The sequence below is a fragment of the Odontomachus brunneus genome, unplaced genomic scaffold (assembly GCF_010583005.1).
Source record: "Odontomachus brunneus isolate Ranch 3 - 2012 unplaced genomic scaffold, Obru_v1 Obru_scaffold_021, whole genome shotgun sequence".
Taxonomy (NCBI): Eukaryota; Metazoa; Arthropoda; class Insecta; order Hymenoptera; family Formicidae; genus Odontomachus; species Odontomachus brunneus.
Window position 1 is genome coordinate 1,333,414 of NW_022639471.1, and position 20,588 is coordinate 1,354,001.

Here is a 20,588-nt window from a genome sequence, read left to right on the forward strand (position 1 = left end):
CTCAGTATCGGTCCCGCAGCAGTGATAAAAGAGGTGCGAAGATCAACGATAACGTGCAATTAACGATAACACCTATAGTAACGGCGCGTGTTTGATATCGATACCGCTCAGTCGGTATTGAAATCGTAGACCGACTTTCCTGAATCTCTTTGACGCACCACACCGGGCGTTATGTTTTGCTTCAACATTGTAATTAGAATATAATATATGTTTAATATGGTTAATTTAAGTTGTAATTAGATACTTATGCCGCGATTTTCGAGCATTGTTGCGCCCGCATGCTTAAGCTTAGAAATCGTAGCGAATCTTAATATTATTGCACAATATAAAGCTCTGTATGCAAACTAACAACGAAAAGGTTGACACATCAATTTTGCATCTCGCAAAATGCACTTGGCATAACTCGGAACGCAATCAATTTCCGCGGCAGGCGTCATCGCGGAGAAAAACGGTGGAACGTCCTGAGAATTTCTCTCCATAAAGGACAACCGACATCCCGAGATGATCTCGTGGGCAAACTGGAGCGTGGCGGGAAAATCCGCGGGATCCGCCGGGAGTAGGGCAACGCGAGGAAAGGCAAAAGGACGACGATCCGCGGACCAAGAAGAAGGAGGAAGAGGAGGAGGAGGAGGAGGAAGAGGAGGAGGAGGAGGAGGAGGAGGCGGACAACCGCCGGAGAGGCATCATCCCTACCTCCTCGGCGGATGCGAGAAGAACAGGTGGGCTCTCGACGATCGGGCCCGACGACGACGAGAGAGTCCCGGTCTGCCGCCTCCTGCGTTCAGCACGCTGGTGAGGCACGCACCGGCGTGCACCGAGAGACGCGCCGAGAGAGAGAGACTCGCCGCGAGTTCGTTGGCCGACCGTCACCCGCGCGCCCGTTTTTCCCGATCGCTTCGTGGTGTGCTCGTTGCTGCTCTCGAAGCCGAAGGCGACCCATTCCGGATTGAATCGAGGAAAAGGGCACCTGGACCACCGGCCTGACGAACAGGCGCGAACGCGGCTCGCCTCACCTCGCCTCACCTGGTCTCGTCTCGCCTCGCCTCACCTCGCTTAGCCTCGACTCGCCGTGGCTCGCCTCGTCGACCGGAGGAAAACCCGCGCACCGGGTTCCAGTCGAGAAATCGACCCGCGTCACCCAGGCTGGCAGGCAGGTGCTAACTCGCGCGTGACTCCGGTTAGCTTCGAGTCATAGTCGCGCGCCTGCTCGCACTGGCCGGACGTGTTCACCGAGCTGGCTAGAGCCAGTGAGAGAACGCTACGTGTGGACTTGTCCAGCCAGGATTTCGGACGATTCAATCGTGGCGCGTCAATCGCGAGATCTGGACCACAAGCCGGAGGAAGCTGAAGAAGAACCTGGACATTCGCCCGAAGAGCACATATTATAGTGACTACGAAAAGGACTTTAAATCGAAGGACTCAAAAGGGCTTTGGAAAAATATTCAGCGTGGAAACTCTGACGTCTGTGATCTTGTTGGAGAAAAAATTCAAGAATTCACAACTGAATTGGCTTTTCTCTGGTTAGACTTTAAAAAAATTGAAGACTTTACTTGGAAAAATTTGCTCGAAGAGTGAACAGATTCAAGAGCGAATGTGAGCTGGTAAAAATGTGGAGGATCTGAACATATCGTTTAGAAAATTCAATATGTTTTGAATGATCCCGAATATTGATTTGAAGAGGATTCTGAGATTCTGAGAGGATTGAAAGTAACTATACTATACGTTCGAAGAATCTTTGCGCAGCGGTTTGTGTGAACAGTTTGTCTAAGACTTGGACCCGTTAGAAGAGTCTAAAGATCCGTTTGAAGAGATTCGACAGTGCACAGAGAAGTTTGGAGAACCTCTCGTGAATTTCATGGAGAGTTGGTTTCGATATTCGCGTCGGCTGGAGAGAAAACCGGGGAGTCCTCAGAATTCGTCTGGAGCACGAGGAGTGCCGGTGTACCAACGCGGAGCGGAAGTACCGTTGTCTCTGGTCGCGCCGGGGACTCGCGGATGAACGGCCTTGACGGCGCGAGCCTTGGCGGTCTGGTCCGAACTAGGACAGCGGAGCGTGCGTTCCGACAGATGAACGGAAGGATCGAGCGGAACCTTCTTCTGTCGAGCGCGGAGCTGCCTGCGAAGAGCGGTCAGGCGATCTGAGGCTTTTTAGTTTCCGGTGCGCAGCGAGGTCCGGTTTTGCATGGGTGTATACGTAAGTCAGCCGTAATACGTAAGTACCGTAATACCGCCGCGCGCATTGCGCTCCTCGCGTTCCCGCGGGGCAACATTTAGCGTTGGACTCTTCGCGATTACGAGACGCGGCTTCGAAGTAACTCTCTCGTATTGTACTTTCCTATTTAATACATTGACCACGCGAATTTTTCCACTGATTATTTCAAATTAAACCGATTGAACTAAAGGTCCAGTCACTAAAGATGCAATTTGCAATGCATGTACTCGTCAACTTATCTCATTGGCTCCCTATAATATTTGATTTGCTACACCCACCTGGTAACGTTTTATACGTAAATTAGTAAAACGCCGCGGTAGTATTACTGCGTTGGCAATATTGTAATGACCATTGCAGCAGTCAACATGTTAATGTTGAGAAATATTAAGCGCTGTGCTGCGTCATACGAATATATGAAAACATGTCGTAAAATAACAGCCGTTATTTAGCTTATTAAATGTACTTCGTCGAAGAGCTCACTAGATTGACTAGACTACTGACTAAATATTCCTGAAGAATTTTAATCTGAGAGATTTGAATGCTCTCGTTGTGTTAGAAGCTCGCAAAAGTCCATCAAATGTCCAGCCACGTTTCTTTCATCAACGAAGCCATATTTCTCTCAACAACGAAACAGTGCGTGTGACGTTCGATCAAAGTATCCGCCATCGTTATGCACCACTTTCCACCGCCTTACTGGTGTCGGTAATTATCGTTAACTTTCCGGTTCCGCGAAGTAACTTACTTCTCGTCCCAACGAAATTGCCGACGATCCGACGAACTCGCGCAAGTCATCAATGGTGAACAATGGGTCCAATGAACGTCGCGATTCAAAGTCCACCGGAATCGACTCCAACGCCAACGTCGAGCCCGCCGACGACGATGACTCGAAAGTTAGCTGTAAAATCGCCCCGCTGTAACGGAGAGCCGGCAGTTTCTATGTGCGATCCGGTTTTGCGTGCACACCTAATCGCTGCTACTTTTCACTCGTAACGAGCAGCGCACGCTCATGCGTGTAATAGCAAGTACCGGCGCATTCGCGACAGCATCTCCGCGATCTCGAAGATCGCAGTAAAAGGTCGTGGTGTCGACGAGCGTCTCAGATCACAAGCCACCGGCGAACATAGCGCACTTTCTCCGAATTCTAAATCTCTCTCGGCGAACTTAGAATCGGCTCTCGGCGCGAATCCGTCAAATTTCGCGCTCACAAACTGACAGTTCGTTCAACTCCCGCGACGTCATGGCCGATCGGCCGTGACCCGTCACTGTCATTCATCCGCCGTGAATGAGAAGAGCCGGAGGTATCGCGGATTGCATTTCGCAGCGCGGCCTTGCGCAGGTCAGTTCCATGACTGCGAGAGACTCGGTCTTTCGCCGCGTCACCTTGAACGCTGAACGAGAGCACGCCTACGAAGATAAGCGGCGCGACTCGTGCGCGGTGATAACGCAATGAGGTTAACGTGGCTCTAAAATGTAGTTATCTGCGACAACGGGTCTCGAGCTGCCTGTGTGTGTAAGATAAAAGTACTAATGCCTCCGGACACTTACCTAATCCTGCACGCTCTCATTGTTTCAGTCTTCTCTCTCTCTTAAATACGAATATTTAAACTTTCAATATAAAATACATAGGATCTGACAATTTGTTGTGTAGCCGCGTTGTATAGACAGAACTCATCAAAATTCACGCATCCCCATTTCCCACACGTAACATTTTGAGTTATTAATGTTCACGTGATTGTCTGTAATATACATCGATCCTCTTTAATTGATAACTGAAAATTTACGTGGTTATTTGCAGAATGATGGAGGACTTATTTATTCAGTTTGTGATCGCGCGTGTGTCATTTACCGATCTTCTTTAATTGATAACTCGAAATTTTGCGTAGTTGTTTGCGAAATGATAGAGGAGTTTTGCGTTCAGTTTGATGAGTTCTACCTACACACCGCTACATAACGAATTATCGCGGACACCTTGTATATACATATATTCTATATTGAAGATTCAACTACTCACGTATTTAAGGATCAAAACGGATGTCTAGAATTAGACGCGGGTCTGGAAATTGGTATTTTTATCTTACTTCTGATTATCTTTGCTTTTCAAGTTGACTTAAACAGCGTACATTTGACCAATCATCTGTCGATAACAAACGTGATGAAGATTGAAATCCGTTATAATAAGCTGACCGTTTTCATGAAGTAAATTAAAACTGGGAATTCTATAATATTTCAACATTTTAATATGCTAATCTATCCAAGCAAATATGATAAGTGTGTCAACGGAATCCAAAATCGTGGGTGTTGCTACGTAATCTAAATTTCTTCAGAAGAATAAAGTCAAGGCGAATGAACTCTATCCCTCACGTTATCTTTCGTATTCTTTCGGTCTTGTATCGTCCCCATTTTCGCCTCCTTTCCGATTCTTTAATTGCCAAAACTATTCTTCCTTTAATTTTGCACTTGCAACTCCACCTTCCTTCATTCTTTCTTCAACTACTGCGAGTCTAAAACTGACGTGGAAAATATTTTGCAAGTCAGGAGTTAAACCTGAACTCGGCAACTCAAAGTGAAGAATTTATCGTTGACTTTCTCGGAAACCCAAACACTCAACGCGAAGCATGTCCAAAACTATTTATTCGCTTTGTGCGAACACCCAAAACGGTCGCCGCGACTTTCTAATGTTCGCCCACATAGACTCACTCACTTGGATGATTTACGGTGAACATACGGGACAGCGGAGCTGTAGGGGACCTGGTAATCGCCTCAATCGACAATGAGGTAGGCATACGACCGGCGTCTCGCGCTCTGAATCCTGCGAAGCGGAGGAGTCGTCGAAAAATCCGCATAAATCCGCGTACGAACGAATTCATTTTACTCGCGTTACGTCCTTCACCCGGTTAAGCGAGGAGCGTGTCGGTGGCGCATAACGCAACGGAAGAGTACACGTCACATGGAAAGGACTCCTCGCGTGGACGGACATTTTTTCCGGGTGCTGGCCATCACGGACTGACATCGCGCTCTTGCTATTTGTCATAGTACATTTTCGTCACGGTACATTTTCGCGTTCAGCTTCCTAAAGGCCGAAATGTGTTGTCCATTTACCTCGCACGCGATGTTCTTCGTCGATGAAACGGACTGTAAAATCGTAGCTGCACATTTTCATCTGTATGGAAGAAGAAAATCTCATTTCAATGGATAGGGACTAAGGTAAAAATACCAATGATTGGACATCCTTATTGTTTCGGTTTTTAAATACCAATAATTAAATCTTCAACATAGAATATATGTATATGATCAATATATGTACATATATCTTATATTGAATTCGTAAATATTCGTAAAACCAAAACAATATTCAACGAGAATATCCAGTATTATTAATGCCTAAGCAATGATACTTTTACCTTGTTCACTGGTTTTTCAGTGAAAACACTCCTGCTCTACTATATCTTCTTGATTTTGATCAGTGGAAGTGAGATTTCACTGCAAATTCTGTAGTACACAAATTCGTTACATCATATGTTGTACGAAATCCAACTTTCTACGTTTGTGGTGATGAAGTTAACGGTTTCCATACGATCTGCGTGTGTGGTGGCACTGTTTGTGCTCGCAAATTACGTCAATAATACTAACAGTCAGTACCATTAACCGATCCTTTCAACAAGATTTTACTGATCGCAGTGCTGTACTTAAACTTCGCTTACAACTATCAGCTATAAGTGGAGTCATCAGTTACGAGTGCAGCATTTGAATGAGTGCTTTAAAAATTTAACAAAGATTATACATTCTAGAAGGTACAACCGCGTCTTTTATCCCACCACCAGACAATAGAGAATTAGTTGCACGGGTCGAGGTTCTTTTTCTCCATGTGCTCAGGCATCGCATACGCGTCCACGCGTTAAAATATAATACAGACGCGCATACACGCGATTTCGAAACGTCACATTGTTTCAAGCAAGCGGTCAGACTTCACAGTCTTCATAGTCGAGAGATCAGTCGAGATGGTGAATTGTGAGAGGCGTATTTAGAGAGGAGAGGATGGTGCGACCGGAGAGATATCTGGCGCAAATTTCTCTTTTCCGCCGCGGCTCGGAAATTAGAATACACGGTCATTCAAATACCACTTTCCCCGCATGGCCGAGCCGTGCGATTTGTCACTTTTAAACGCGCGCGCGATTCCGCATCGTGAAGAAAGACGAGCCCTCCTCCTTCTCCTCCGCTTCCTCTTACGCGATCGCGCACCTCTTTCGCGTTTCCCTCTTTCGTCACACGCGACCCAATTACACCACGGGTTAAGCACATCGCGCGCACCAATTTGCATAACGACGTAAGTGCGACGGCATTAGCGTTCGCGTTAAGCAAGCCCGCCGACGGAAACGGTGTGAATTAACGCCGAGCATTTGTCTCTCATCTCGCCCGAAAAACGCCACGATCGTTGAGACCGAGATCGCGATTTCACGGAAAAAATCTATCGCAAACGTCCGCGCAGTTAATTATCGCAACGCATGGACTGTTAATTCCGATGTTATCGCGATTACGCTAATGACCTGAAGTGATGATGATATAAGAAATAACTCGCGCGCGTGCGGAAACGTCTTCTAGAAAGGCCCATCGCGGGGTTGGAAGGGGGGAGATTTCGTCGGCTTTAATCGACCGCGAGTGCGGAATCTCGCGCTATCGACACGCGGTTTCACCTCGATGAAACGAGAGCGACTGGGAAGCGGCGCGATTTCCACGCGCGCGCGCACGGGAATTACGCGAAAGGGAGTTACGAGCTCGGCTTACGGTATAATGTAATTAGCGACGCGCGGGCCACCGCGCTGTATCGGCGCGACTTGTAGCGCCGTGTGTTAATTTAATCCGGCCTTTCGACCGACGCGCGAGAGTAAAGATGAAAAAACGAACGACAGTAAAAAAAAAAGAGAAATGCCCCACCGGTCCGGTGGTAAAGCGCGCGTAAAGACCGCGGCAAAATGCCGTTCCGGATCGTATGTAGATCGCTCGCTCGCTTTTTGTGCCATTCCCCGTTGGTGGTCGGTGTGGCGGTCGACAAGAGGCCACACTTCGCGCAGATCATTAAAATTTGCCCGCGCGCCGCTTACTTCTTGCCCCACCCGCTCCCTCCTTCTTCACCCTCCTCGATCGAAGCAGATTGAAGCGAAACGCGGCACTTTGTCGATATTACGCGGAACCACACGGATTAATTACGCTTTCCCTTCACGACCTCGCTAATCCGTCGCCTGATCGCTTCCACATACCGGTAGCGTTTAGCCGACTACCTCGGCATTATTTCGAGATAGTCGGGTGAAATATCGGGGATTAACAATAGAAGTGTGTTTTCGATGGGTTCTCGGGAAAAAAAAGAGTTTCCATACGTTCATTGAAAGCTTAATCGTTGGCCATTTGGCGCGCGTTCGCGGCACCGAGGAAAGTCCACTTTGGTTTCGCGTAGAAAAAAAAATACAAATTGCAAGGGAGCGCTAATCGCACCTTGCGCGCCTTCCACTTTCCTCCGGCTGATTACGAGTAATCGCTTGCGTACGCAAGGTCTCCAAATAATTGCAACCTCCCGCAACAATAGCAGCGACGTTCTCGCGCGAGCGACGTCCGCCGAATCATCGAAGTTTTCCCTCTCTCTGCCCGCCGTCAGATACCTCTTGGACGCAAAGGAGGTCAATCTCGGACTTTTGCGCAATACCGTAGGTAATCGTTATTAAGCAACGGAGATTATCGCCGTGCGAGTCGCGGGCATAGCGTTCGGCGAACGCATTCGATTGCGGTACATCGCAGGGCGAGCAGGAGAGAAAGAGAGAGAGAGAGAGGGAGAGTGGAAGGAAGGAGGGAGATCCAGGTGCTGGCGTATCGCGCAATAAGGAAGAGGCGATCGCTTCCGCGACAGGTTCCGCGGCTAGGATCAGGATCATTCCGACGCGCGATCTAATGGACCCGCGGCCGGCGAATCGTTCTAATCGCTCTGCATTTGTTGTCCTGGCAGCAGGAGACCGGCAAGCCTCCTCCTAATGTCACCCCAAAGATGGCCAGGGATCGTTCCGGGTCGGACTACTCGGGCCACATGAGCGACGCCACCACGTGCAGTTGCGTCGCCAGCTCCATGGACAAGGTGGGCCCAGAGATTTCTTTTGGGGACGAACATTTCTTGTCGAGAAAATCGTCTTCTCCCGGGAAGTTTTTCTTTCCTTAAATTGTTCTAAGAATTTCGATTTTTCATTCAAAATTCCAAACAAGCGTAAACACTTTGCACTCAGTGGGCTTTCAGTGATCTTTTCGGAGATGGAAATTTTTGTAAAAAAAAATCATTTCGATCCAGAAAGTTCTCCTTTTTTTAAATTACTCTAAAAATTTTGATCTTTTTCTCAACATTCTAAGCAAGCGCGATCGTTTTGCACCAAGTGGGCTCAATCATTTTCTTGGGGATGGAAAGTTTTGTCAAAATAATTGCTTTCATCCAGAGAGTTCTCTTTCTTTAAAATACTGTTCCAAAAATTTCGATCTTCTTCTCAATAATGAAAAATTCCGAGCGCGATCGTTTTGCACCCGCGTAAAGTCTATATCAGACAGGGTATTGGAAATTGAGTACTGTTGATTAAAGAGAGATTAAAACTTAATCAATTAATAATTAAGCCTCGACTAGCTTTGTCCCGTTTGTTCAAATTCCAATCTTCAATCCGCAGCTCTCCAATACCATGGTCTGATATGGGCTCAACGTTTGTTTGTGTTGCAGTGCTCGTTACGTGGCTGCGGGATGTTCCAGGAGCCGTTTTTCCTGCACCCGCCAGGCTCCCGGCCTCGGGACGGCATCTACATCAATCCGATGAGTGCGTACATCGGCGAGCCGCCGAAGCCGAAGGACACGGAGTCCTTCTACCTGCATAGTCCGCACGATCTCGTTTACACCAGGATCACCCGGCTGTTCGGCGACGCCGAGAAGCCGCGAAACGGCGTCGCGGCGGAACGTCACGCGGAGAGGAAAGACGAGACTCTGACTGGTAAGTAGCACGTCCCAGATACTTCATCGCTAAGTTAACGCCGCGCTACACACGGTGTCCCGGAAGTATACACGGCCACCAGCCGTCGAAAGTGAAGGGGTTTCGAGGAAACAACGAGCGAACATCGCAGCGTAGCTTTTGTCTCGACGAGATACCAATTTTTTTTCTAGATCCTTAGATATTTTAATAATATTTCAAACGAGACGAAAAGAAATATTTTGTTCTGAAAACAAATCAATTTTCATCGTGAAGAATATTTTCGATGATAAAATTCTGCCAAGTCACTTCTAACGAGATCTCAAAGATCGACCATTAAAGTGTTGGAACTTCGAGGACATTAAAGGAAGATACCATGAAATTGATTTCTCTGATCGCAGTCGTATTATTCACAGATGGAATAAGTTAAAACGAATAATTCTGGGACACCCTGTGCGCTCCGTCGGATCTCGGCAACTGTTGTGGCTCCAGGGCGACCTCGATTCGCGTCCAACGTTCGACATCGTCGATCTCTCTCTCTTTCTCTGTCTCCTTTGCGCACTTCGCGACGATATTTACAAAGTCTCATGTTCAATTAAGCAAAGCCGCGACCATCTGCCTTCGTGGCTTCCACTTCATCGGCCTAATGCACCGACTGCGAAGCGTGCAGAAACGAGATTGCATTCTCTCTCGGGCCAGTTGTGAAAATCACACACTCACGGCACACTCTGTGTGTGTCAGAATTAAATTCGCAATTTTTGAGATAATTCTCAACCGATAACTGCGAGTCCCGCAGACAAATAAAGCAAAGGCCGCTCGAGCCGAATGAGTTCGAGTCCGGCGACCGACGCGATACGCAGCGCAAAATTTTTCGCGAACTTGTCCCATTGAGAGGAGGAAGAGGAAAAGAACGAAAGAGGAGGATACCGTAATTGTCGAGCGAGCGAAAAAAAACTGCACGCGTCGCTCGCGACGCGCATTTCACGAAACCGGGTTAAAGACTCGCGCGCGATTTACCGCGGATACCGTTAAGCCGTTACAGTGCAGCGGCTCTTAATGAGTAAGAGTAATAAGAAGCGCAATCGACGGGCCTATCGAGGCCTTCGACGAATCCCAACGTCGCACGTTACGACTCGCTGCCGCGGAAATATAATTAAATGTTAGACAAAGGAACGTTTGTAAGTCGATCTTTTTTTCCTAACATGCTTACGATCAAACAGCGATTTCAATGAGAACGCTTTGAAGAGATGCCCTGAAGAATTTAACAGGCGCGAGGTGCGCTTGGCCCACGAAAGCGCTAACATGCCTGGTGATGTGTTTTCCCGCGCGTTGCGTATATTCCGCGAGACTTTGACTTTCAGTGAAAGTGGACGTGCACATCAACAACGGCGGGTTCAACCGGCCGCATCCCAGCAACGGACACGCGGCCCGCTCCGAGATCGCCCCAAGGGAAGCCTCGGAGCACGCTTACGAGCAGATCTGCGTGCGGCAGGAGGAAACTGGCAGCGTTGGCTCGTCGTCGCGCAAAAAGCCGGCCGACAATACCTCCGACAGCAGGTAACGCGATTGATTATCGCAAGCGCGGAACCCAAACCCCTAAGACTCGTATTGATAGTCGTTACTTGATACTTGTCCCACGTGAGATACTCAGATCTGAATTTAGAGCTAGGTTTGAGTGTTTTAGAATTAATCATGAAATATACGCGACATCACATTTGTAATTGCGTTTCAAAAGTGAGAAACTCTTATCTAACTCTAAATTCAAATCTAAGGCTTGTACAGTTGTCATCTGAAACTTGTTTCATGTGAGGCATTCAGATCCGTATTAATAGCTGTCTTTTGAGATTTGTTTCATGTGAAGTACTCAGATTTTTACTCAGAGTTAAATCGAAAATCTTCAGTTGAATTATATTATATATATATATATATAATCGCGATTCACCTAAAAAAAACTCATCTAACTCTAAACTCAAATCTGAGTATTTCATTTGAGAGGAGTTTCAAGTAACGACTATTAATATGGGCCTCAAATTTTTATTCAGAGTTAGATCCAAATTGAATTACGATATAAGTAACATTTCTGCAATTGTGCGATTCAACTGAAAAAGTTTTATCTCTCTAACTTTGAATTAAAATTTAAATTTAACTCGGAATCTCTCTCTTGACTCTGACTTTGAATATAAACTTCACTTGAGGCAAGATTTCAACTAATAACTATTAATATATGTTTCTCACACAAAGCAGGTTTCAAATAATGATTATTAATTAATACAGACCTAAGAGTCTAGCATAAGAATTCTGCACTTGTTATAGGACAGTCTATTGTAATTATAATTTAATTTATAATTTAACAAGAAAACACACACGCACATCTTTTGATTACGTAAGATCATGGTAAGCATCATCCAACAAAGCAAATATAACTTAACATATAACGTAATTTATTATATTATATATAACATTGTTAACATAATCAACCGTTCATTCTTCGTTACCGCGAATCGCACGTCAAACTCGCGCGAGCAGGAAACCTGATGAGCACAGCATAACAAAGTGTCAGCCGCAAAGCAATCCCGACACGACGATACAACACGTAAGCGCGAGAAGTCGCGAACAAAATCGTCTCCGTAGTCGCGAAGGAATGATCGCCCGTCGACGACGCATTCTAAGAAAACGCGATATCCACTATCTACGTCCGCCGCTTATCTCGCAGATATGCGCTTGATCGCGACCAGATCAAGTTGAGGATCACGATCGGACCCGCAAAGCACCGACAGAAACCGTTCAGAACGACGTTCTTCGTCGTTTCAGTCGTTCCCGTAAAACTGACAGACGATACAGTCGGTCCAGCAGCGCCAGCGAGTCCTCGAACATGAGCAGCGAGATCCACTGTCTGTCTTCGACGACATCCACCCCCTCCTTGTCGCGACACAGCAGCAATGAGCGGATCGGCAAGGGTGTCAAGACGAATCCCGAAGTGTCACACGGTACGTTCTGGCCTCCGGATTCCTGCAGGGTGGCCACGCTGTCACGTTGAAAACTTGGAGCAACCATCAGCGGGATCATTCCTCGATTTTCAAGTTTGACTCGCTCCAAAGAAAGTGAACAATGTGAAGAGTGGAAGATCAGGGGATTCTTTCCTCTTTTGGTGTGAATTCGTGAAAAGTGAACATATTCCGACTTGGAAGCTCTTGAAAGTTTTCACTCTTCATGAGTTCACTCCTCGGGGAAAGGCTCATGATCGACCCGCAGTGTACTTGTGTGTTACTGCCGCGTTGACAGTTCTTCAAGAGTCAACGAGTCGTCGTGGCCACCTCTGCGGGATCCCAAAGATCGACGAAAGAGTGAGAAGAACCAGCGAGTGATCGGCGATCTCGCGATTCTGTTCGCAGAGAGGAAGGACTCGTCCAGCATGCACGTGGAAAGTGAAAAGGAAACACGAACGGCCGGCAACGGCGGACCTAGGTAAGTAGAGCAGATCGATATACCGGATCGAGACGCTTCACATAGCCACTTTAGCTACCAATAAGAAGAAGGAAAGATCGATCGAAAGTCGATCGCGCGATTCAACTCGCCACGTTCCTCCTCGAGCCGGTTTTTGCTCCTTCCGCAGCTCTTCATCGCTGTCCGTGATATCGCGCAAATGGGACAGGATACGGGATTAGGAGTGGCGGATGGGCGCTTTCTTGGCCGGCCGTCTCCGGTCGTTAGCGCGCCCCGGCAAAACGAATATGAACAATCGACCCGAATAGCGAATCGCTCGGACAAGCGAGCGAATCATTAAGTCGATCATCATAAATTCTGGCAACACTCATCCGCCAAAAAGCACCTGAACAACAACGAATTACAGCAAACGCTAAATACGCCTTTCTGACTGCTAATTTGAAACAACTAATACATTTTTTACACGTGAAGCTCGTATATAAGCAAAATTACATTACAAAATCTGACTTAGAATTGAAAAGACATACTCGAAAAAAATTTTTTGGTTGGATTAACCAAATTGCTGAGGGTGAAATACGAACGAGCTAGAAATGCCGGCTGAAATTATCGGAATACTGTTCAGGTTAATGGGATTTCTAGTCGAGTAGGATTCTAATAATTTTATCCGGAACTCCCTTTTTTGTGTTAACGCGCTCGTTATGTTAAAACCCCTGGAAACTTCTGGAGCAAAGAATCTCTCTTGAAACGAAACAAACAAAGAGATATGGTTCTATCGTTTTCCTACTTTTCTTTATTGCCTCCGCTCATTTAGCATTTTTTATTGCCATTTCGTGTTTTTACGTATCTTTGCCAATTATCAGTAGCCATTACCCGGTACTGTGATTTTTATCGCTATAATTATCACTATCACCTTTGCTCGTTCTCATAAAATTGCGAGAAGCTCGCTAATCTTCTTCACTTTCCTCGCGCGGCATGTTCATGATTACTACCTGCCGTATCAGGTGTCAACAACAGCTACCGCAATAGCGCTACCTTCACTCGTCTCCTGACCAAAGTCCCTTTCACCGATTCTCCGATCGTTTCGCGCTGTGCAAAATTGCCCAGGGTACCTTTTACGAGCGTCAGGATGTCTGTTGTTTAGTCTTTCGAAACCACCGCCGCCGCCGCCGCCGCCGCCACCGGACGACGACGTGGTGGTCGTCCTGGTGAACGCCAAGCAGAGCGCGGAGAGCACCGGCGCCGCTGAGAAGAAGGAGTCGCGGCCGGGTAACGGCCAGGACGGAAGGAGCGAGTCCTCCGGTAAGGAATCACGGCGTGTCCACTTCCTCGTGTCCTTTCGCCACCTTGCGAAATGCGCGAACGCGTGAAAGTTGCAGCTCGACTTTGACTGGACCGCGCGAGCGCGGCCTGACATTTCCGCGCGCGTGCTCGCCACGAAAAACGCGTTTCCCGATCGATCTATATCGTACGTTCGCGCCCGCGGCGCAAACCGTCGGCGAACCCCGCGACCGGGTTCCGCGGAGTGGCGAGAAAGCGCGCGCTACTTCCGGGACACCCTGTATAGCGCCGGACGCATTCGCGTTTACTGAGACGTGAAGCGGTACATCAGCTCGTCCCGCGATTGAAAGGACATTAGTCTCAGGCAGTTTCACCTCGCGGATCGCGAACGCTTGTTGCTCGCGCTCGAGCGAGAAGAGGATTATTCGCGTCGAAATCGCGCCAACGACGTTGTCGCCGGTCGTCGGTCTTCTCACGGCCATTGATCGCGAACAGACACTACACGAGAATGATTCACGACTGCACAGTTCTTCGATAAATTTGGAGATGAGAAACGAATCGGTTCTCATCTCCAAATAACTCGTTGACTGCCATGGCTCGTTGACTCATTAGCGATATATATATATGATATCACCGTGTCTCATTAGTTTATGAATAAAACGTATTCAATTACATGTAATAAATTAAATTAATAAAACAAGTAATCAGTAGGAAAAGCCAGTGGAACGAGCTAATAAATATTGGCGCAAAAAATGTGTGATTTTTCTATTAAAATGTTGCAAAAGGTTTGAGCAGTTAAAGGGAAAATAGCAAGTCCCCGTTAGATATCTATAAAATACTAAGTCGTTGTTGTGCATTTTATTCGTGAAAAATATTAATCCTTCGGAATTAAATATCGCGTCTTCTATCTTATTTGACGCACACACGACAAACCTTTTGCACCAACTTAATATATCCATTATGAAACATAATCTTTACAAATAAAATGAACAAAATATCGACTCGGCATTTTTTAGATATCTAACGGGCACTTCTTCTACTCTCCTTTTAATATCTAAACTTTCCACGACAATTTCACAGAAAAGTGAACAATTTTTTTCACTTAAGGTTTGTTATTTCGTCTTTCTCTCACTGGCTTTCTATTGACTGTAATACTTTATTAATTTAATTCAATTTAATTAATTTAATGTAATTGAATACGTTTTATTAACTGTATATTTTATTAATTAAATTGAATTTAATTTAATACAATTGGATACGTTTTATCCGTCAATTACCGTTTCTTAGGCAATTAAAAGCTTAGTTGAGCATTCAAAGTAATCCATAAAAATCAGTGTGGCGGTCAACGCATTAATGGAGTACTCGCGAGACACATGGTCAAGCTTGAGTTTCATCCTCAATGCTGAGCGCATCCCCATGATCCCAATTATATCCATCAGTCTCGCGTGGAATCTCTTCCGGATAGGAGACCGCCAGAAACTCGTCCGGGGAATTTATCGGGACCAGGAAGCGCGCGGTCGCGCAAAGCACAATAACCGCTACATCAAATCTGCAATCCGCAATAATTCGTTGCATTTTTATCGCGGTGTAATCGCGCAGCCGGGCGTGCCGCATTGCGAGCCAACATCTACATTTTCAGCGCGCTCTTCGATACGTATCATCGTGTCATCGTGACGCACGGCAATTAGCCGATCCGACGTCGCCCGGTAATTAGCGGGATCGGACGAATCAGTTAATTCACCGAGATGTTAATCTGCGCCGCGAATCTAATTAGGCCGGCTCGGCTCAGCTCAGCTCAGCTCAGCTTGGCTCGGCTCGGCTCAGCGCGATCTCAGACGGCCCGTTTCGCGATTTGGCCCAGGCGGTTCGGCCTTTAATTAAACTGTTAGCGGATCATGCCGAGGTAGCCTCACTTACTAGACCATGGCGCTCACCGGGCATATAATATACTTACCTAGATTTCACTTGCTCGCCGGTAACGACCGTCCAGTGCGCTAGGATATAACAAGAACCCCTCTCCCTACTTCTCTTCTCTACTCACTCACCTCTCTTTCTCTCTCTCTTTCTTTCTCTCTTTGTTCCTCGGTCTCGTTCTCTATCTTCATCTCTCCTTTCCGCGTCTCGTTCTCTCTTCTTCTTTCTCACCGCCGCTGTCTCGGAACAGCGACCAACAAGTCCGACGTATCCTCCGGCGAGCATCAGCAGCCGGAAGTGCCTCCCGCCAGTGCACCGGTGGACGCGGACGAAATTAAAGCGAGCCAGGCGTCCCACCTGGTAAACAGGCACATGGTGCTGCCGTTCATACCGCCCAAGTTCGCCAACGCGGACTCCAACACCCTGCTGAAGCCGTCCGAGTACCTGAGGAGTATCTGCAAGGTGCCGTCGAAGAACAGCCTGTCCAAGGCGAGGTCAGTGATCTCCTGCATTACGTGCACAGTGACTAACTCGCGGTTTGCCTCGCTTCATCTCTCGTGTGTCTCGGAGTATCCGCGGTTTGCCTACTCGACGTAGAAGTATCGTGCAACAGTGGCGGTTCCTCGGCATTTGTTACGCTGTAACAATGTAAGGTCGCGGCGTATTCAACTCGCCGGTGACACAACGGAAATGTAGGCAACGAGTTCAACGTGATTAATTACGCGCTTCTTCTGGGGATCCATTTCTCCCCGACAAAAGTGATATGCGATCTTCTCGGCAAAATCTAATTCGATTCAAAATATCTAGAAAAAATGCAAGTTAACATATTCTTAATTTGACATCCAGCAAAGTGACTTGAGTAATTTTCTAACGGCTCAAAACAATCTCGCGGTTCCCCGAAGTGTAAGAGATAAACTCAAAAGTTTCTGTCTCGATTTCTCAAACGGATAAAGTTATCCTCGAGCCGCCACAAATTTTCCGGCCGCTGTTTAAATTCAACTATTCGAAATCGCATTCGCAGGTCAGTGGACAACTTGGATATCCAGAGTCGGAACAACGAGCAGGCTGAAGAGGAAGCGGAAGAGGCGGAGGAGGAAGAGGAGGAAGGTGTGCAAAGGAGCGAAGAGGCCAAGGGATCTCCCGCTGGCCCTCCGCCGCCGCCGTTGTCTCCTCTGCAGCGAGCACGGGTTAATCAGGCAGCGGGCAGTGGCGGTAACGAGTCTGAGAGTTCCAAGAACCCGCAACCCTTAGCGACGATCAGCATTCAGGATCTTACGAGTATCCAGCTACGACGGACCAGCACGAAGATGAACGCCACCAAGACGTTCTCCGCTCCGCCGCCTCGCAGTGTGTCCATGACTAACGGTAAGCCCGCGACACACATACACGCATAGCGCGCCTTTGCGGACACGCGCGGGATCTTGATTACGGCACCATCTCGAGCTGAGATCTCGAGAAGAGTCCCGATAAATATCTTTTGTCTTTAGGAATATCTCGTCGTGTCTAAGAGTGATATTAATTCTCGATTCTTGTTTCCGCCGATAACGGCCGTGACGAATCGACAGGATTCTTTGTCCTCTGGTTATAACTGTAAAATTAGAGAAGGAAGATTACCTCGTCTCAGATAACTGGGATAATTCCTTTCACGAGATCGTTCGTTCTAGTTTCAGAGCCGTTCTTCGTGCAAAAGACGGACCTAATCGCCGAGTTGAAGCGCACCAAGGACATACCCGGTATCAAGAAACTGAAGGTGGAGCGGGCACAAGTGGAGAAGACTCAGGAGCAGAACCTCATGTCGGAGATCAGCAAGGCCTTCAGCGTCACGAAGTTCGTCGACCAGGCAAGTAATCGCGAGATGGCGAAACATCCTCGAGTCTCCGACATATCTTTTTCACGCGCTGTTCTCGTAGATCCCGGAGAAGGACAGCTCGGGAAACATGATACCGATCTGGAAGCGACAGATGCTGGCGCGGAAAGCCGCGGAGCGCGCGAAGAAGGAGCTCGAGGAGCAAATAGCGAGGGAAAACGAGGAGAGGCGGCAGAAAGCGATCCCGCCGTGGAAGCGACAGCTTCTCGCCAAGAAGGACAACGACGAAAAGAGGTGTGTGGCTTATCGATAAGATTCACCTATCGCGCGTCGCTGATATCATAAGGACAAGAGAAGCGAAAATACAATTGAAACAAGAGATATCCACGGCAGTGGAAGACATTTTCTTGAGCGCGAACATTCGCGCGAAAAATCAAATCAACTCAAATCCCGATATCACGCGAGAAGGGGATTCGCTTCGCGCCATTTTGCGCGATTGAATTCTGCCGGCTTTCAGCGCGCGTAGAAATTAAGTGGTCGAATTATAGCGAATGTTACAATTGGCCCTCGTTGGGATTGACCCCGAGCCGCGCTACTTCGTTACAAAATTGTGCAACCCGACGCGCATGTGATATTACATATACGCCGTCCATTAAAAAATTAGCCCGGCCAAATCTGACGCTCGCGCTCGCCTCCAAGCGGGAAGGACACCTTGAGCCGTGTCAAACGGAGAATGAGTATCAAGTGTCCATCCTCTCGGTTTCGTTGCAGACTAAATCAGACGCAGCAGACGTCCGCGTCGGCCGCCGCTTCCGCAACCGCCGCCGTCGCCGCCGCCGCCAGCGTCGCCACCGCCACGCCGACCAAGTTCGACGTGACGACGAAACCGAAGAGGGACGTCTCGCCGGCGACGTCGGGCGTCATCAAGAAGGAGGAGAAACCCGAGGTCGACGAGAAGCGGGAGGACCCGGCCAAGGACGACTCCGACGACGGCCAAATTATACCCTGGCGGGCGCAATTAAGGAAGACCAACAGCAAGCTCAACATCCTCGATTAACGATCGCGCGTCTAAGCACCGCGGCGGAGAGGCGAAAAAAGATTGGGAGAAGGACACGCGGTGTAGGTATCTGCGGTTTATTCCGCGGACGCGAGTCTATGTATAATCGGAGCTAATGTAATGTAACTTACGCAACATGGGTAAAATGAGCGCGAAGAGCAGGAGGAGGAGGAGGAGGAGGAGGTGTCAGTCTGTTCGCTCTCTGGCAGAGATATAAATGAACATATAAGGTGATTCATGGTATTACACAACACACGAAGCGTCTTCGATACTCTCTAAGACTAGCACATACATACGTACGTATAAGATACTCCGTTACGGGGTACACAGTCGAGGAGGATACTCTTTTTTTATATACTCATTGCGTCCACACACCGCGTCTTAGCGGGACATCCTCGCAGGCGTCGTCGCTCGTGGCCAACATTGTACCTTCAAACGCGTATGCATATATATATATATATTTTTTTTGACTAAAGTACGTTTGCGGAATTGTAATTTGCGAGGGGTATCGCGGGTGTTCCGACAGGAGGTAGAGATTATTTTGTAACTGCGCAGAAAAAAAGAGAGTGAGAAAGGAAGAGACTTTATCGTCTCATATCTCTTGAGGAACATACGTCACAAATCGCCCGCGAATAATGTACATACAAATAAGTCTCATGATTCCGTCTGCATTATAAAGCTTGAGGTAATCTGTTGTAACTGACGAATTAATTACGATCCTACCATTGACGGCACCGGACGAGCGCGGGTAAGATTCCGCTCTCCGACGGATCGTTTCCACTCAACAAAAATTCCATTCGACGTTTCATCGCCACGGACGAAGAGGTGAAAAGGTGAAGATTGAGGAATAGTGGAGATTACGGCTGTATCTCATTTACTTTTGCTGAGAAGAAGAGAGGGATCTACGAGGGGAGAGCCATTGAGCAACGCGGCGTGTATAAAACCCGTATCAGACTAGGAGATTGAGGATTGCGAGTTAAAGATTGGATTTCGACGAGTCAACAAACTTCGGTCTCGGTTCGCTTTGTTCTAATTGATCAAGTTCAATCCGCAATCGTCAGTCTCTAATCTATAGTCTGATACGAGCATAACGCGTTGAAAAGGCGTCGTCCGGCAATTCCGGGTCTGATTAATCGCGTCGGAGAGGGCATTAGCGATAAACGCGACTGGTAGCTACACCAATTACAGTCATTAGGATCGTGCAGAAACTGGAGATCAGCGAATTAATATTGACGTTGATTAATCGCACCGCCAGCGCCGCGATAACGCCGCGGACAACAATTATCTTCTGCCACTTCGCCGGGATCCACCTCCCCGCGAAATAACGGAGCGATCGCCGGGATATTTTACGCGTGCGGGCACAACAGTACATTAATCTTCCGATGAATACGCGCGTAACTTTCATCCTCCAACGATAGATATATTCACAACGCAATTCGCAACGGAAATCGAGCGTTGTTTCAAATACAACTCTCGCGCTTCTCATATATTATTATTATTGTTATTATTAGGTGTCACAAGTTATTATTATTATTATAACTGTAGAATCCGTTAGTTATCACGAGAGAAAATGCATCGGGAAAAGATACTTAAACATTTATCTGTGGGATACACAGTTTATTTCCGAAAAAAAGTGCTTTTACACAAGTATTTTCAAGTTTTTTTTTTCTAGTGTGTGATGGCTCATCAGTTTGATGCGTGAAAGAGGAGTCAACAACAACAAACATGCACTCCGTTTCATGGAAATATATATGGAAATATATAATATAGAAATCACGAACTAAAGGGTACAAGAAGCTTTTCCGGGGATTACGAATGATTTGACTTCTCGCTGAGAGCAACCCGCACACGTTACACTTCGGCTAACGACAATCATCGACTGTATTGACGTTGATT

At 47.4% G+C, this 20,588-nt stretch overlaps 2 protein-coding genes across 5 annotated transcripts in view; one reads left to right on the forward strand and one right to left on the reverse strand.

The window, feature by feature from the left end:
• Positions 1–16,113, reverse strand: part of LOC116842147 (homogentisate 1,2-dioxygenase) — a 32,009-nt gene extending 15,896 nt beyond the window's left edge. The window contains exon 1 of the mRNA XM_032810918.1: positions 16,060–16,113. Within this exon, the coding sequence (XP_032666809.1) occupies positions 16,060–16,113 (54 nt within the window). The remainder of the gene's footprint in view (positions 1–16,059) is intronic.
• LOC116842143 (espin) lies at positions 735–19,391 on the forward strand. 4 transcript variants are annotated; one of them, XM_032810909.1, is made up of 12 exons: positions 735–2,194; positions 8,205–8,330; positions 8,952–9,216; positions 10,554–10,749; positions 12,004–12,179; positions 12,585–12,657; positions 13,778–13,935; positions 16,079–16,322; positions 16,850–17,193; positions 17,493–17,668; positions 17,739–17,929; positions 18,407–19,391. In XM_032810909.1, the coding sequence occupies exons 1-12, from the start codon at positions 2,183–2,185 to the stop codon at positions 18,690–18,692; spliced, it is 2,247 nt and encodes a 748-aa protein (XP_032666800.1). In that variant the 5' UTR covers positions 735–2,182; the 3' UTR covers positions 18,693–19,391. The 4 variants fall into 4 exon arrangements, with proteins under 4 accessions (XP_032666800.1, XP_032666802.1, XP_032666801.1 ...); XM_032810911.1 differs by having other exon boundaries at positions 8,982–9,216; XM_032810910.1 differs by having other exon boundaries at positions 8,208–8,330.
• The last annotated feature ends 1,197 nt before the right edge of the window (positions 19,392–20,588 follow it).

What these genes read in the sequence shown, in the direction of transcription:
- LOC116842143 (XM_032810909.1), top strand. An exon ending in GAATCCCGAAGTGTCACACG is followed by an intron (nt 12,180 to 12,584) that starts GTACGTTCTGGC and finishes TTCTGTTCGCAG; the next exon opens with AGAGGAAGGACTCGTCCAGC. An exon ending in GCCGGCAACGGCGGACCTAG is followed by an intron (nt 12,658 to 13,777) that starts GTAAGTAGAGCA and finishes TCTGTTGTTTAG; the next exon opens with TCTTTCGAAACCACCGCCGC.